The sequence below is a fragment of the Microtus pennsylvanicus genome, chromosome 6 (assembly GCF_037038515.1).
Source record: "Microtus pennsylvanicus isolate mMicPen1 chromosome 6, mMicPen1.hap1, whole genome shotgun sequence".
In the NCBI taxonomy this organism is placed as follows: Eukaryota; Metazoa; Chordata; class Mammalia; order Rodentia; family Cricetidae; genus Microtus; species Microtus pennsylvanicus.
Genome location: NC_134584.1, coordinates 58,502,702 through 58,517,022, shown reverse-complemented (window position 1 = coordinate 58,517,022; position 14,321 = coordinate 58,502,702). Strand labels below are relative to the sequence as shown.

At 41.4% G+C, this 14,321-nt stretch overlaps 1 protein-coding gene across 2 annotated transcripts in view; it reads right to left on the bottom strand.

The window, feature by feature from the left end:
• The window catches only part of Msh3 (mutS homolog 3), a 149,566-nt gene that overhangs the window by 46,261 nt on the left and 88,984 nt on the right, over positions 1–14,321 (bottom strand). For both annotated transcript variants that reach the window (XM_075976332.1, XM_075976333.1), the window contains exons 14-17: positions 9,885–10,072; positions 9,127–9,295; positions 3,159–3,223; positions 1,063–1,179 (exon numbers count right to left, since the gene is read on the bottom strand). In XM_075976332.1, the coding sequence (XP_075832447.1) occupies positions 1,063–1,179; positions 3,159–3,223; positions 9,127–9,295; positions 9,885–10,072 (539 nt within the window). The remainder of the gene's footprint in view (positions 1–1,062; positions 1,180–3,158; positions 3,224–9,126; positions 9,296–9,884; positions 10,073–14,321) is intronic.

Below are 14,321 nucleotides of genomic sequence, written 5' to 3'. Positions count from 1 at the left end.
TAAGCTGGGCTGGGAGTGCTCGCAAGGCAGGGAACAGCAAACTACAAACACACCACTGTTTCCCCAAGAGCTGGCTCACAGCAGCAAACTGGTGCCCAACACTGTCAATAGGAATGCGTGACTGTCAAACAATCCAGAGTGTGAGCCATTCTGTAAGACAAGGGCCAGGACTCTTCCAAAAGAAATTCTGTGTCTTAAAAATGAAAAGCACGGCAGATTACTCTAGATTAAAACTGAGTAAAGAACTATGACTAAATGCAATGTGTAAAAGTTAATTAGATATTTCCTTTAAAAATTGGGACAGGGAGCTCTGGGGAAACTTAAATATATTCATTTTTCAGAAAGATTTATTTTTACTTTATGCATATGAGTATTTGTATGTATGTATGTGTATCACATGCATGCATGCATTAAATATATCCTTAAAGTTAAATTTTCCTAGATGTGATAATGGTCTAAGATTCCTTGGTAGGGTGCTGTTATTTTTCAGAAGATGCATGCCTAACCATGCATAAATAATAAATGAATAAAATATTATGAAAAACTTCCAAATTCTGGAACAAAAATATGTATATATATATTTTCATATATATGTATAAAACCAAATGAAGCAAAAGTTTAATATTCGCTAAATCTAGATGAGGGTACACAGATGGTCATTCTACTTTTTTAAAAAAGAAACACCTAGAGGAAAATACACAAAATATTAAAAATTAAGGAAAATAAGCGAAGATAATAAAATCAAAGCAACTAACCCTTACATATCCACTGCAGAAAGACAAGGTAAAAAAGGTAGATTCCAAGGAGGAATTTTAAAAAATGGCTCTACCAAGCACCATTAGCCATAAAATATTGATACCACCATAATAAGCTTATTAGATCTCTCTCACTAGAGTACAATGAGTTTACGTCCCAATGAACTGAAAATAAAATCCAAGAACATAGTTCCCCACTATTTCTAGCAGGTCACAGTGGCACTCTCTACTTTTCAGGGTTGGAAAGAAATTTCTGGTCTATTTCTCAGAGCACAGACTCAGAGCGCATCGTTTGCTGCGAACTTACTCTAGAAAAGCAAGCCATTCCGTGCTGCAGTCAAGGACTAGCTGCTCCCGCAGCTGATTCAGACGTCTGTAGTTTTCTACAATAAAAGGAGGGTGAAAGCGGCTCACAGCTTTTGTGCTACAAGAGGAGAAAAAAAAGAGAAACAACAAATAGGAAATCAAGGTTATAAGAATCAGTGCTGCATCATGTCAGAAGATTAAAGCAGTGGTTATTCACTGATGAGCCTTGAACATAAACAGCTGTAAACAGAGAGCATTCTTTAATTATGGTCCTGAGCGTGACTCTAATAGGACTCGGTTCAGGAAGCTTTTAAAATAGTATTAAAATCACAAAAAATGACACAGTCAGAGCTGAAGCTTACTTCACTGGCAAAGGCTTTTTGTTCTTTCTGTTATGCTAAATAAAAATGCTTGCTTAAAAACAGCGGAAGTAAATGCAGTTAGAAAAAGATGTTGAGAAAGAAAAGTGGACACATTGGTGGAGGTCATATTATACTTTTCTGTTCAGTATAATTTAGTACAAAGATAAAACATGATGCATCACAAAGAAGGTCAGTGCATGAATTCAGAATGTAAAAAGACAGTTCGTCAGGCCCAGTGGTGGCCCTGGATGAGAAAAACTCCCACAAGCTCCCCTAGGCTTCAACATAAGCCTTCCTCTACATCAAGAAGGGGCAGATGGTATTTGGGAGTCAGAGATGCTAGGCAGGCCAGGCCTTGACCAGGCCATGCACCAGCGGTGATGTCTTCTCCAAATGGAATGGACTTTGTATGGACTATGTTACAGCAAGGGCTGTAGAGTGCTTCCATCACAGGCATGGCTGAGGTCAGTGTCTAGCAGAGTACCTTTACGGGGATCCAAGGCATGAGTGCTGCTTCTGTGGACAGCTATCAAAGGGAAGTAGGGCTTAGAAGAGCTCTTCAAGGCCATGTGTACCCCAGTCTTCACTCCCCAAGTCCTATATCATGCTGCCATAGTTACCTTTCACTTAGCTATTGGATACTCAAAGTCTAACTGATGATGCTCTTGTATCAAGACTCTGGCAGTCAAACAGCAGACTAAACGGTACAAGTCCTCACCAAAATGTCTTATTTACATATCGGAATTCTATTAACTGCATGTTTAGAAGATGCTGGCATTGATTTTTTTTGCCTTGCTTGTTCCTCGATTACATGCTCTAGAGTTCTAGGCAAACGTTTTACTGCAGCTCTTTCTTCGAGAGTCATTTAGTGAGACACCTTAGTTGCTGTTCTACAGAGCAATATGGGTATTAGTAATGTCTTTTTTATAAAGTGCATTTTCATTCCTTCTCTGTACTATAGGACTAAAGTCAATACAGGGAAGGATGCTCCAAGGATGGAAAACATCCTCTAAGTCAACACTATTCACATCAAGAAACCCATGCTTGTGCTTAAAGTAGCTGTTGCCATGGCAATGGATAATGGTTACATTATTTAACTAACACGAGAAACTACCAGTCATTTTGTCAGTATGTCAAAATTTCCCTCATCCTTCATTCCCCCACCAGTCAGAAGTCGCTCTAGTATTACCTTGGGCAAACGTTACTATTTTCCTGCCCAGTCACATGGATGTAGGATGAGCAGTAAGAAATAAGCAGCACTCTACAGTCAAAAGTGCACACTTCTGAACGGGCCTTCCAAGGGACAGATGCCAGCCATGGGCAGAATGTGCTTCTCTAATATAGTTCTCATTCACATTAATCATGCCGTGATATAAGTTACAAAAAGAAGTAACTATTTTAACGACGTGCCAAGGAAAACACTAAGAATACAGAACCACGAAGCTCAGTGAGGTAGAAAATGAGATTTCAGCTTCTTAGAAGAAATGTCAGGTACAGCATTCATCAAAAAGCCCAAACCACCACATTCATCTTCCAGCTGCTGCATTATAAATATGGTCTTCAAAATACTGTTAAATGAATGACAAAAACAGTTAAAGACAATCATCTCTTTGGTCCCAATTCATAGGAAAATCAAAAAGTACTCTTGCTTTGAGCATGTGGCTGGCACTGGCCTAGTATCTCAGATACACACGTCATATTCATACCTGAGCTTAAAAAAATGCCTTAAACTTACCTTCCAACCTTCACCCAATCAGCTGGGATGCAAGATACGGCTGAGTTCTTTATTTCAATCATAAACTAAAATAAATGCAAACGAACAGTGAGATATTTAAATGAGCAGCCACCCACAGTGTATCATAAGGCTTCTTGGAAACAGTGTATGACAATTTAATAAACATTATTCTACACACTCAAAATAAATCCAGTATTATTCTTGGGAGAGTTTGGGTGTTTTCTAATAACCTCTTTCATTCATTACTATCCATGTATCTGAAGAATTCTGTTACTCAGTAAGATTAAGTTTGATAAAAGTGTGTGGGGGTGGGTGTGCCTGTGCTCATGTGCCCATACTTACAACTGTGGAGGCCGGAGGAGGACGTTGGTTGGGTGTTCTGCCCTATCACACTTCCTGTCCTACTTCCCTGAGACAGGGTCTCTCACTGAACCTGACATTCTTCATTTCAGCTAGACTGACTGGTCAGCACGCCTCAGGGATCATGCTGTCTGCTCCCTGCCACATGTTTGGAGCTACCCTTTGGAGCAGAATGGGCTTGCTGTCTGGTACACAACGGAAGGCAATGGCTGTCCTCCCTGCAAGAGGTCATCAACTGCCAATCATTCAGTAAGGAGGGTCGGAGCCTTATGAACCACACCTACATCCATCACAGGCTGTACACATCTGTTCTTTCCATATAGCTTTCATGTGCTTTCCCCTCCTTCTTCTGCAATATTCCTGAGCCTCTAGTAAGACTACCTTCACATATCCAACTGTGCTCTGTCAGCAAACTTCTCTGACATGAGCCAGAAGCGAAGGAAGTCAACTTCTACCACACCTCATCTGAAGCACTATTCAGAGGTGTGTCCTTTCAGTGTGCTCAAATCTTTGTATACAAACACATGTGTGCACGCATACACACACACACACACACACACACACACACACACACACACACACACACACACACACAACCACCTGGGGCTTGTTCAGATACACTTTCAAAAACCTATACTATAAACAATAAGAACTATCGCCTCTTGGATTAATTATCCCGTGATAGTTTCATGAAGTTTTTCATTTGTTTTATGATATGCGTAAACTTTGCATTTGTCGTGTCTTTGATTCATTTTTACACTAAAAGAAATGCTGTAGGTTTTACAGTAATGGTTAGTATTTATTAATTTCCATGCCAAGCAAAATTCTGAAACTAACAGTACCTTCATATATAGAAATTGATTAATACAATTTCAAATCTCCCATACTCAAGTCTGTTAAGAAGTAACAGCCTAACAACGTTTCTATAGTTATAAAAAATTAAGTGGAAACAAGCCAAAATTTAGATATATTATTGATGGGAAAAATAAAATTACTAACTAAACTAAATAATTCTTCAGCTCAAAGATGCACTGTGAAGGCACACAGGCATTTTATGAAACAATTCTGAGAGAGCTATGTCAAGTGAAATATCAAATTTCAAGGCTACAGGAAGAAAAGCTCCCAACCCGTGGGAGTTGGTGAAGGATGGTGAACATTTTGAAAATCCCATAAAAGCAAGGTGTACCCTGAGAATCACTGTGCAGCTATCAAAGGTCCACTCTAGGGACCAGCAGCATTACCATGCACAGCCAATCACAGCCATGGAGAATGGGAGGTGCAGCAGGAGCCGGGAAAGCCCCTGGACCTCCCGCTGGCTAGCGTGTGGTCATGCACGTCCGTCCTCGGGTTTCAGTCTAAGTTTCTCAGCACAGCTGCACCTTGTGCTCTGCTGCAGCAGCCTTAGCAGAGGAGCTGCCCTTTCCAGTTATCTCCTTTTCCAAACATCCTAAGAACGAGCAGGCAGGCCCCTTGTTTATGAGTCTTACTACTAAAGAAAAATCACTGGAAAAAATAACGTGAATTCTAGAAAGTTCTGCAAGTTCTCACAGCAATGCCCTGCTCTGCATTTCCAATCCCACCTCCCAGAAGTAGCACAAGAATTCTGCGTTCAGTCTAGAACTTTCTCATATTACTCTCCCAGGACCTACTTCTGTCTGGGTTAAATATCAGCCAGTATGATTCAAACTAAGTTACACCAGCCTAGGCTAGCATCACTGCCAGGTTTGCTGAAAATCTTCTTTCCCACCCTTTGCTTGTTTTATTTTGTTTTTAGATAGATGTGTCTTCATTAAAGTTCCAGTTGCTGTGATGAAACACCATGACCCAAAAGCAAGCTGGAAAGGAAAGGGTTTATTTGGCTTACACTTCCACATTGCTGTTCTTCACTGAAGGAAGTCAGGACAGAAACTCAAACAGGGCAGGATTCTGGAGGTAGGAGCTGATTCAGAGTTCATGGGGGGTCGGGGTTGCTGCTTACTGGTTTGCTTCTCCTAACTTGCTCAATCTGCTTTCTTATAGAACTAGGACCACTAGTCAGAGAAGGTACCACTCATAATGGGCTGGGCTCTCCCCCATTGATCACTAGTTGAGAAAATGCCTGCCCTTTTTGGGATGCTTGGGGTTTTTCCCCTTTGGACCTATGGTGATTTGAAAGAAAATGGGCCCCAAGGCCAGTGGCACTATAAGGTGTGGCCTTGTTGGAGGAAGTGTGTCACTATGGGGGCGGGCTTTGAGGTCTCTTTTGCAGGCTTCCCTCAGTGTGACAGACAGTCGACTTCTTGTTCCTGTAAGATGTAGCATCACATCAGCTCCAGCATCACATTTGCCTGCATGCAGCCATGTTCCCTGCCATGATGACAATGGACTGAGCTTCTGAGACTGTAAGTGAGCCACCCCAATTAAATGTTTTACTTTATGAGACTTGCTGTGGTCATGGTGTCTCTTCACAGCAATAGAAACCCAACTAAGACAGGACACATACAAAACACTTATTTGGATGAGCTATACGCTGTGAATGAACAAATTTTTCCTAAAGATTATTCTCAGTATTTTCTCCCTTTTCCATTAAGAATAATAATATTAGTGCTGCCTCAAATCTAAATATCATCCCACATCCCTATTGGCTCAGGTTAAGAGATAGTTCATTGCTGTCATAAAATATGACCACCATCGCAGTAAGCTATGTAAAGTTACATAATGTCTTCTTTCATAACTTTCTTGCAGACCAATACTTAAGGAAGCAGCATATAATGAGGCTTAGTGTACTAATGAGTATATAAAACCCAGGAGCAGAGGTGAAAAAGAATGTTGTCAAAACACCAGCTTAGCAGCCTGGCACATTTATTTGTCCATTCTCAGTAACACGATTCATGTTCTGTGTGGTCTCTGTCAACAAGCTTTCTATTTTTTTTTAGTTATTACAAGGGCCATGTATACAGAAATATATAAAAAAAAGGAGGGTATAAAATCACATTGAAAAGTAGCTTTTCTCCCTACTCATGAATAACACTAGTAAATAATGGCATGATGAAAAGCTGTGTTCATGTATTTCATGTGTAAGTTCCTCCCAATATTCTTACGACACAGGAGTCATGTACATGTAACTGGTCAAACTGGCACATAGACTCAGCTTTCCCACCATAGCATCTGCAAGCCACTCGTACTATACATTGTTAGCAATTCTATTAGAACAATTATGACCACTTGGATTTCACCAGTGAACCAAATAGTGGTATTAGATTACATGTAATTTACCAAATTCATAAGCACATGGTGGAAACAAGAGATACAATTAAATATTCGAGGTCTGTTTAAATACTCAAAAATATTTGTGCAGATCTCTGAGTGAACCAGGCTTTGTGAAACGTCTGCTGGCTATAACGTCCTGGGAACTCTAGTCAGAAGACGGACAGGCTAACCACGTCAGTGGTTACTAAGTGTGCACGGTCTTGAGCAATCTGATAAGCACACCATTGTTCACTTTACTTCCTTATTTCAAATAACTATACAACTGACAATCTTTCGCTAAAATATACAGAGCAATGCAAATATTAAGACCTGTGATTTGGAAATGCTGTAGCTTGGGGGAGTCATTATGGGGCTAGCAAAAAACCTGGCACTAGAGAAATTCCCAGGAATTCACAAGGATGACCCAAGCTAAGACCCTAAGCAATAGTGGAGAGGGTGCTCGAACAGGCTTTGCCCTGTAGTCAGACTGATGACTATCTTAAATATCACCATAGCACCTTCATCCAGCAACTGACGGAAACAGGGGCAGAGACCCGCTGCAGAGCACTGGGCTGAGCCCCCAAAATTCAGTTGAAGAGTGGGGAGAGTAAGAATATGAGCAAAGAGGTCAAGACCATGATGAGGACACCCACTGAAATGGTTTACTTGAGCTAATGGGAGCTCATTAACTCCAGCCAGATTGGGAAGGAACCAGCATAGGACCAAACTAGTCCCTCTGAATGTGGGTGACAGTTGCATGGCTGGGGCAGACTGAGGGGCCACTGGCAGTGGCACCAGGATTTGTCTCTGTTGCTTGCACTGGCTTTTTGGAACCCATTCTCTTTGGATGGATACCTTGTTCAGTCTGGATATAGTGGGGAGAGCCTTGGTCCTTCCTAGGAGCAAGTGCCTTACCCTCTCTGGGAAGTTAGAGAAAATGGGAGGAGGAGAAACTGGAATTGGTACGTAAAATGAAAAAAGGTATATATATAAATATATACAAATGTTGTAACCAGGCTGTTCAAGTGGGCTTCCTGTAGCAGAGCTTTCCACAAGAAAAAAAAATTATTTTTTAAATCTTAAATAGAATGTTCACCCTGAAGAAATTATTCCTAAGTTTATTAAATTGATATTTTAACAAAGTAAAATGTCTGAAATTCCTTTAATGAGGATCTTCACAGTAATATAAACAGACGTAGTAAGAATGAGCCTCAAGGTGCAGAGCAGGCTTGAAAGCTATGACTTCATTTTTAAAGCATTTCTCTCTGAACAGTTCTTGCTCAGATATTAGTACCAACTTTAAAGACAAGTATACGTCCTTGGGCTGGACAGATTGCTAGGTGGTTAAGAGCACTGGCTGTTCTTTAAGAGGATCCAGGTTCAAGTCCCAGCACCCACAAGGCCCAGACTCACTACTATCTGTAACTCCAGTTCCAAGGGATCTTATACCCTCATACAGGCAAACTAATGTACATGACATAAACAAATCATTTTTAAAAAGACAAGTATACATCCTCACCTATATTGCGAAGAGCAATGAGAGCTATGCATGGCTACATTAATGTGCATTTCCACTCTAAATAAGACTGGGAGAAGTGCTGACAGTTAACCACTGTGAGATTCAACCAATATATGTGATCTACTCGGCACCATCGCCTCTGTGAGGCAGAGGCCAAGACTAGCTCCTCTGCCCGGGACCTAGACCCTGTTAATAGTAACTAAGATCTTCCGTAGTGTATCTTCAACAAGTAATGGGGGTACATGTAACACCACGTTGCTTGAATTTATTTAAAGATTAATAAAACATTATTATGATTTCTTGTCAAAATAGGTTATTATGGCATATTTCCAAGGGAAAAGACAGAAGGTTTTTAATAAGATATTTACAACTGTCAGGTTCAAAGCCTCTTCCCTTCCCCTTTTTCCCCAATGATAGGGCTTGGTGGCATTGTCCTAAACAGATGGACTCTGGTCAGGTAAACAAGCCTAAAGGTTTCTGTTTCCTGAAAAGCTGACCTCTTAAGGTGGTTTCTGTTCACCAAAGACTGCCCTTAATCCTCCAAGAACCTCCCTAAACCTTCCCCCAAACATCACCCACTTCCACAAGGCACAAAGTTCTGGATCAGCCTTGGCAGCCTGTACCAGCTCAGACCCCTACCCCACTGACTGTCATATAAAATCTGCTTGCTTTCCCACCACCTTGCCCTTCTCTGGCTTGGCAGTTTGAATAGCAATAAATCTTTCTGCTCATGGACGGGTCTAGTTCGGTAGTTTTTCTGCGCCACTGCTTATAACAACCTATCCACAGATTTTACTTATATTATGAAAGAGCTTTTCTACTCCAGGCAAACTGCTATGAAATGAAAATGCTTGACATTACCTCTTGTCCTGATACAGTCACATATTGTAAAGAAGGAAGTTTTAGTATTTTTCGTAATTCTTGTAAATGCATTTGGATACTCTGAGTAACTTCTTGAATTTCATCTTTCCTCTTTTTTATTAAAGGGAAGTCAGAGAGGTCTTTGAATAATTCAGTTTTATCCCCAACTCTAAAATATGAAAAATGCAGATACATATATTGAAGCATGTTAATTAGACCAGTTATCAATTTTGTAGCATGATTAAATACCAACAGCCTGGAACTCAGGAAAATGTGGTTCTAATTCCAGCTCTGCCACTGAATATTTATGGGGACATTCCTTAACTTCCAAGGACTGACAAATCATTTTTATTTTAATTGTATTTTAATTGTATGGTGAAACCAAGAAAGAAAACTATGGCATCATTTGCCTAATAACAACAAAGGTAAACTCAACTTCCTGTGAGACACAGCATAAAACTACACCCTTAAGAGGACACCTGCAGATTCTAAATAAAAAAGACAATTGCCCTTGGGTGTCTGGAAAATGGGGACAAGGGCCATTTGGCACCTGCTTTGGAGTTAATCAACTGCTACTGCCAGGCTTTAGGAGAACTCTACCCGAGGATGTACTTCCTTGGTCCTAGATTGTGAACTGCCTGAGTTTAGACAATTATAAATGTTTCCAATTACGTATGTACTCAAGCAACTTCCCACACCAAGTAGCAGATACACTGGTTGATGGTTGCTAGGGGGAGGAAGTGGGAGTCCACACTTACTTGGCGGCCTGTTCATTCAGAATCTTTAAGTAATGTTCCACTGGACTGAGGAGCTCAGGGGTTTCTAAGATGAGCATTCGCAGTAAGTCTGACCGTACGTGGGAATTCACAGCAGGCATCAATGCTTGAAGCTCTGACTTCAGGTGACTCAGGCTTTTGACAATCAAGAAGAACTCTTGCGTAGAGCACTGGAAACAAATATTTTTTAATTGAAACAACATAAAGAGCTGGATGTGGTGACTCCCACCAGTGATCCCAACGTTTAGGAGACTGGGTTTAAAAAAAAAAGATCCGCCGTAAGCCAGGGTGCAGTAAAGAAACACTGAAATGGGCACACTGTACTCCATTTTAATTTGGCCCTTTTAGCTGGTTTACTGAGGCCAGGTGGCCAGGTCTGACACTGGGGCACTGATTCTTCTTAAGGAGAGAACCAGACCACCAGAGGCACTGGAGAAGAGGGAAGAGCAGCTTTGCCAAAAAAGGGAGTTTGGGTTTTATTGGGTAGTTTTAGTTAGGCAAGAAAGCAGTAAGGAAAAAGGAACTGTTGCAGGCAAAAGGGACTGTGGAGGTAAGCAAAACTGTACAAGGGGTGGGGAGGCTCGGCTGTTAGGACAGCAGGAGGCTATAGTCAAGCTGTTCTGCTGGGATAAGGGGCCAGCAGACTTCTGAGAAGTTCAGAACATCCATACAGCTTCCATTTGCAGAAGGGGCTGGGTCCATTTTGGTGTCCTAAGTGACTCCATCTTTGGGCCAGGCTAACAGTTGTGATAACAATAAAACAAACAAACTAAAACTGCAAGGCAGTATTTGTCATTTGTTCAAATGTCAAAGATCTGCTTGATAATAACACGTCACACAAGATGTAAAAGAGCCAGCCTTCTCCACTAGCAGTAGGAGCAACCTTCTTGAAGAGTCTAGAGATCTTTGTCCTCACAGCTATTAACTAGGTTCTCAGAGTATGAAGAAACGCCCTTGGAAAGCCAGGCTTCTAGGATAAACCTCTTAATAGGAAAGATACTAGTTTCTTTCTCCTGAGATACACAGAAGACAGATCATTTGTGAAATACTTGCCACAGTCAGTATTAAGCCTGTTTTGCACAAAAGTAGGAATAGGGGAAGTCAATTTAATAACCAAACCAAAAAAAAAAGGTTAAAAATTTCACCTGTATTGGATCTTGGAAGTATGTGGGTTCGAGAAAAAGTAAACCAAAGAAAAAAGTTAATAAAGATACATATCTTTTGGTTAAGGCAATTATGCTTCAAAGAACAGGCCACAGCACAAGACATATCACTGGAAGGAGCAGAGCCTACGTCCATGTGTGACCTGTGGCTCGGGCTCAGTCCAGCCTGGCTAGGAAACTATTCACATACAAGACTGTACAAACTCTTCTCAACATTGGTGAAACATCTTTATCCTTAAATGTATATACCAACTTTAACATCTGATATGGGTTCCTGTGACACAATTTTCTAAGATTTGACTTTGAACTTTTGATATAAAAAGAAATAATTTATTTTATTCCACATTAAGCCCTCTTGGAATCTTCCATCACTTTTACTGTAAAAGCACCTCCATGAAAATTCTACAACCACAGGTCCTAGGCTGCCCCACAGAACGGGCAAGATCTGGACCCAGGATGTCACTCAGCATTGGTGCGAACGGCAGCAGCCTGGAGTGACGCAGCAAGAAGAGAAAACTAAATGTAAAGGCCATGGATAACCCCAGCAACTACTGCTTAAAAACAAAGCAACTAAACTAACAAATGGCATGCACTGACGGTGTGATCAAGAGCCAGCTAAGAAAACTGTGGTGAGGAACATTCAGACTTTCTAACGTTGGTTTGTCACCACTTTTGTCCTTCGCCTTTGAAACCAATCTTGAGCCTCAGTCTGGTGAAACGCAAGAGCAGCACCAAGGAAGAGCTTCCAAGGGAGTCACACGGTCTCGTAAAACACTGTCCGAAATCTCAGAACACAAGCCATCCTAGCGCTGCACATGGATTGCTTCTCAAACGAATATGACTGTAACTTCTCTAGAGCTTGGAAACTTGAAGGGAAACATAAAGCTTATGAGACGTAAACCAAAGTGAAGTTTAAAGACAGGCCGCAAGGCGGCCTAGAAATCACCACGGCTTGGCAGGATGTCGCCACCTGATGCCATGGGCACTTTGACCTTGCTTTTTTGATTAACAGCTCAAACAAAATCTGTTCTACTCTTATTTTCTCTTGAGACAAAAAAAAAGGGGGGGGGGGAATCTCTGACATCTGTCAAAAAATCCTTCCAAACAGTGAAGGCAAAATGCCTGGAGATCAGCTGACTGGCTGCCAGGGATGGTGCCAAGGACACAAATAACACATGGTTTTGTACCTCTCTGCAGCACCAAAGAGAGTTTTCCAACATCAACATGGCATCTACCGCTGCCAGCTAAACAGCGGCACAGCACCCAATGCTGCAGTTGACGCCACCGAGCATCATCAACTCAGGATCCGCTTCCCCAGGATCTGCATGACCAAATCCAGTTTGTAGTTTGTTTCTAATTTAACTCAAGTACAGGGAACAATTACATAAGTCCTCCTGAGTGCCACAAATATCCTCAGAGGCAGTACTTATCATTCTGGCATTATTTCCCAAGGAAGACAGTCTTAAAAAGTAAACATTAATGAAAATTGGTCAAACTAAACTTTGGGTATATAAAAATTTGTTCTACCATGAATTAAGCAGGCAATTTATATTTGGCAAAAAGTAAATTATAAATAAAGTTTGAGTGTGAAGAGTTGAGAAAACCGCATCAAACAAGTTAGCATCCAAAGAACACAACAACTAAAAGAGAGTCAAGGATGCTAGATTTAAGCACAAATTCTGTCATGTTAGTAAGCCGCTAGCCCTCTGTGGTGGTCTGAATGAAAATGACTCCCATAGGCTCATAGGAGGGGCACTATTAGGAGGTGTGGCTTTGTTGGAGTAGGTGTGTCACTGGAGGTGGGTATTGACGTTTCAGATGCTCAATCCAGGCCCAGTGTTGCTTTCAGATCCAGATGCAGAACTCCCAACTATTTTCCAGCACCATGACTGCCTGTGTGCCACTATACTTCTTGCTATGATAACAATGGACTAAACCTCTGAAATGTAAGGCTTCTGTGGTCATGGTGTCTCTTCACAGCAATAAACCCCTAACTAAGACAGCCTCTTTTAAAAAGCACTGCATTATACAACAGTATGCAGTCGTAGCATGATTACACAGTGCAGTAAGAAAGTGATATCACACCCCTCTCCTCTCAAGGCTCAGGTCATTTCAGAACAGGAGCAGAAAGACTGTAGGAGCCAGAGGTGGTAACTGCACTGAAACAATATTTTCCAGACACACAGGGCACTTGTACAGATGAACTCACTGAAGGGCTAATGGCCCAAAAGGCTAAGGTGAGTTAAGCAACACAGGACAAGAATGTTGACTCTCTACTGACATCTGCAGGCTGCTAGCATCCAGGAAGATACTAAGATACTGTTAAAGAACTAAACAGTGGACGGTGGGGTGGCCCACACCTTTAATTCCAGTAGGCAGGCAGGAGACAGAGGCAGGTTGATTTCTGTGAATTTGAGGTCAACCTGGTCTATAAGAGCTAGTTCCAGAACAGCTAGGACTGTAACAGAGAAACCCTGTGAAAAACCAAAGAAGAAGAAGAAGAGGAAGAGGAAGAGGAGGAAGAATGAAACAATGTAGCCTCCTAATACTAGAAGCAGCAATACTACCTGCAGCCTCTAGGCTCAGGAAAGTCCTGACACGGAAGCACATAGGGTAGTGTGGTCTCCTAAAACTAAGGAATCCCCAACACCATCCATCCCCGAAGAGGTACATCCATCCTCCTCCTGATAAGGCCACTCCAACCTCTGTTGGTAATTACAGCTGGGAGATTGCAAGAAAATGGAACTGTAGTTGAAACCTTAACCCAAGAACTCCCTCTGCCCCTAAAGCCCCAAACGCCCTGCTTCACAAGTACATGCATGGTCCCTGTTCCCTCAGAGGGACTGTTAACTCACCCCCCATCCCTTGGACTCAGCCTCCAACTCCCTCAGCATCCCCTGGGAAACCTCCAGTCCCTCCAACCACAGAATACAAGAGATAGAAGAGAGAATCTCAGACATTGAAAATAAGATAGAAAAAAACGAATACCTCAGTCAAAGAAAACTTGAAGTTTAAAGAAATCCAGGCACAAAATACCCAGGAAATCTGAGACATGATAAAAAGACCAAATCTATGAATAATAGGAATAGAGGAAGGAGAAGAAACCCAGGTCAAAAAACACAAAATATATTTCCAGTAAAATTACAGAACAAAATTTCCCTAACCTAAAGAAGAAGGTATCTATCAATATACAGCAAACATACAAAACAGGAAATATACTGGACCAGAATATAAAGTCTTTTGGCATATAATATTC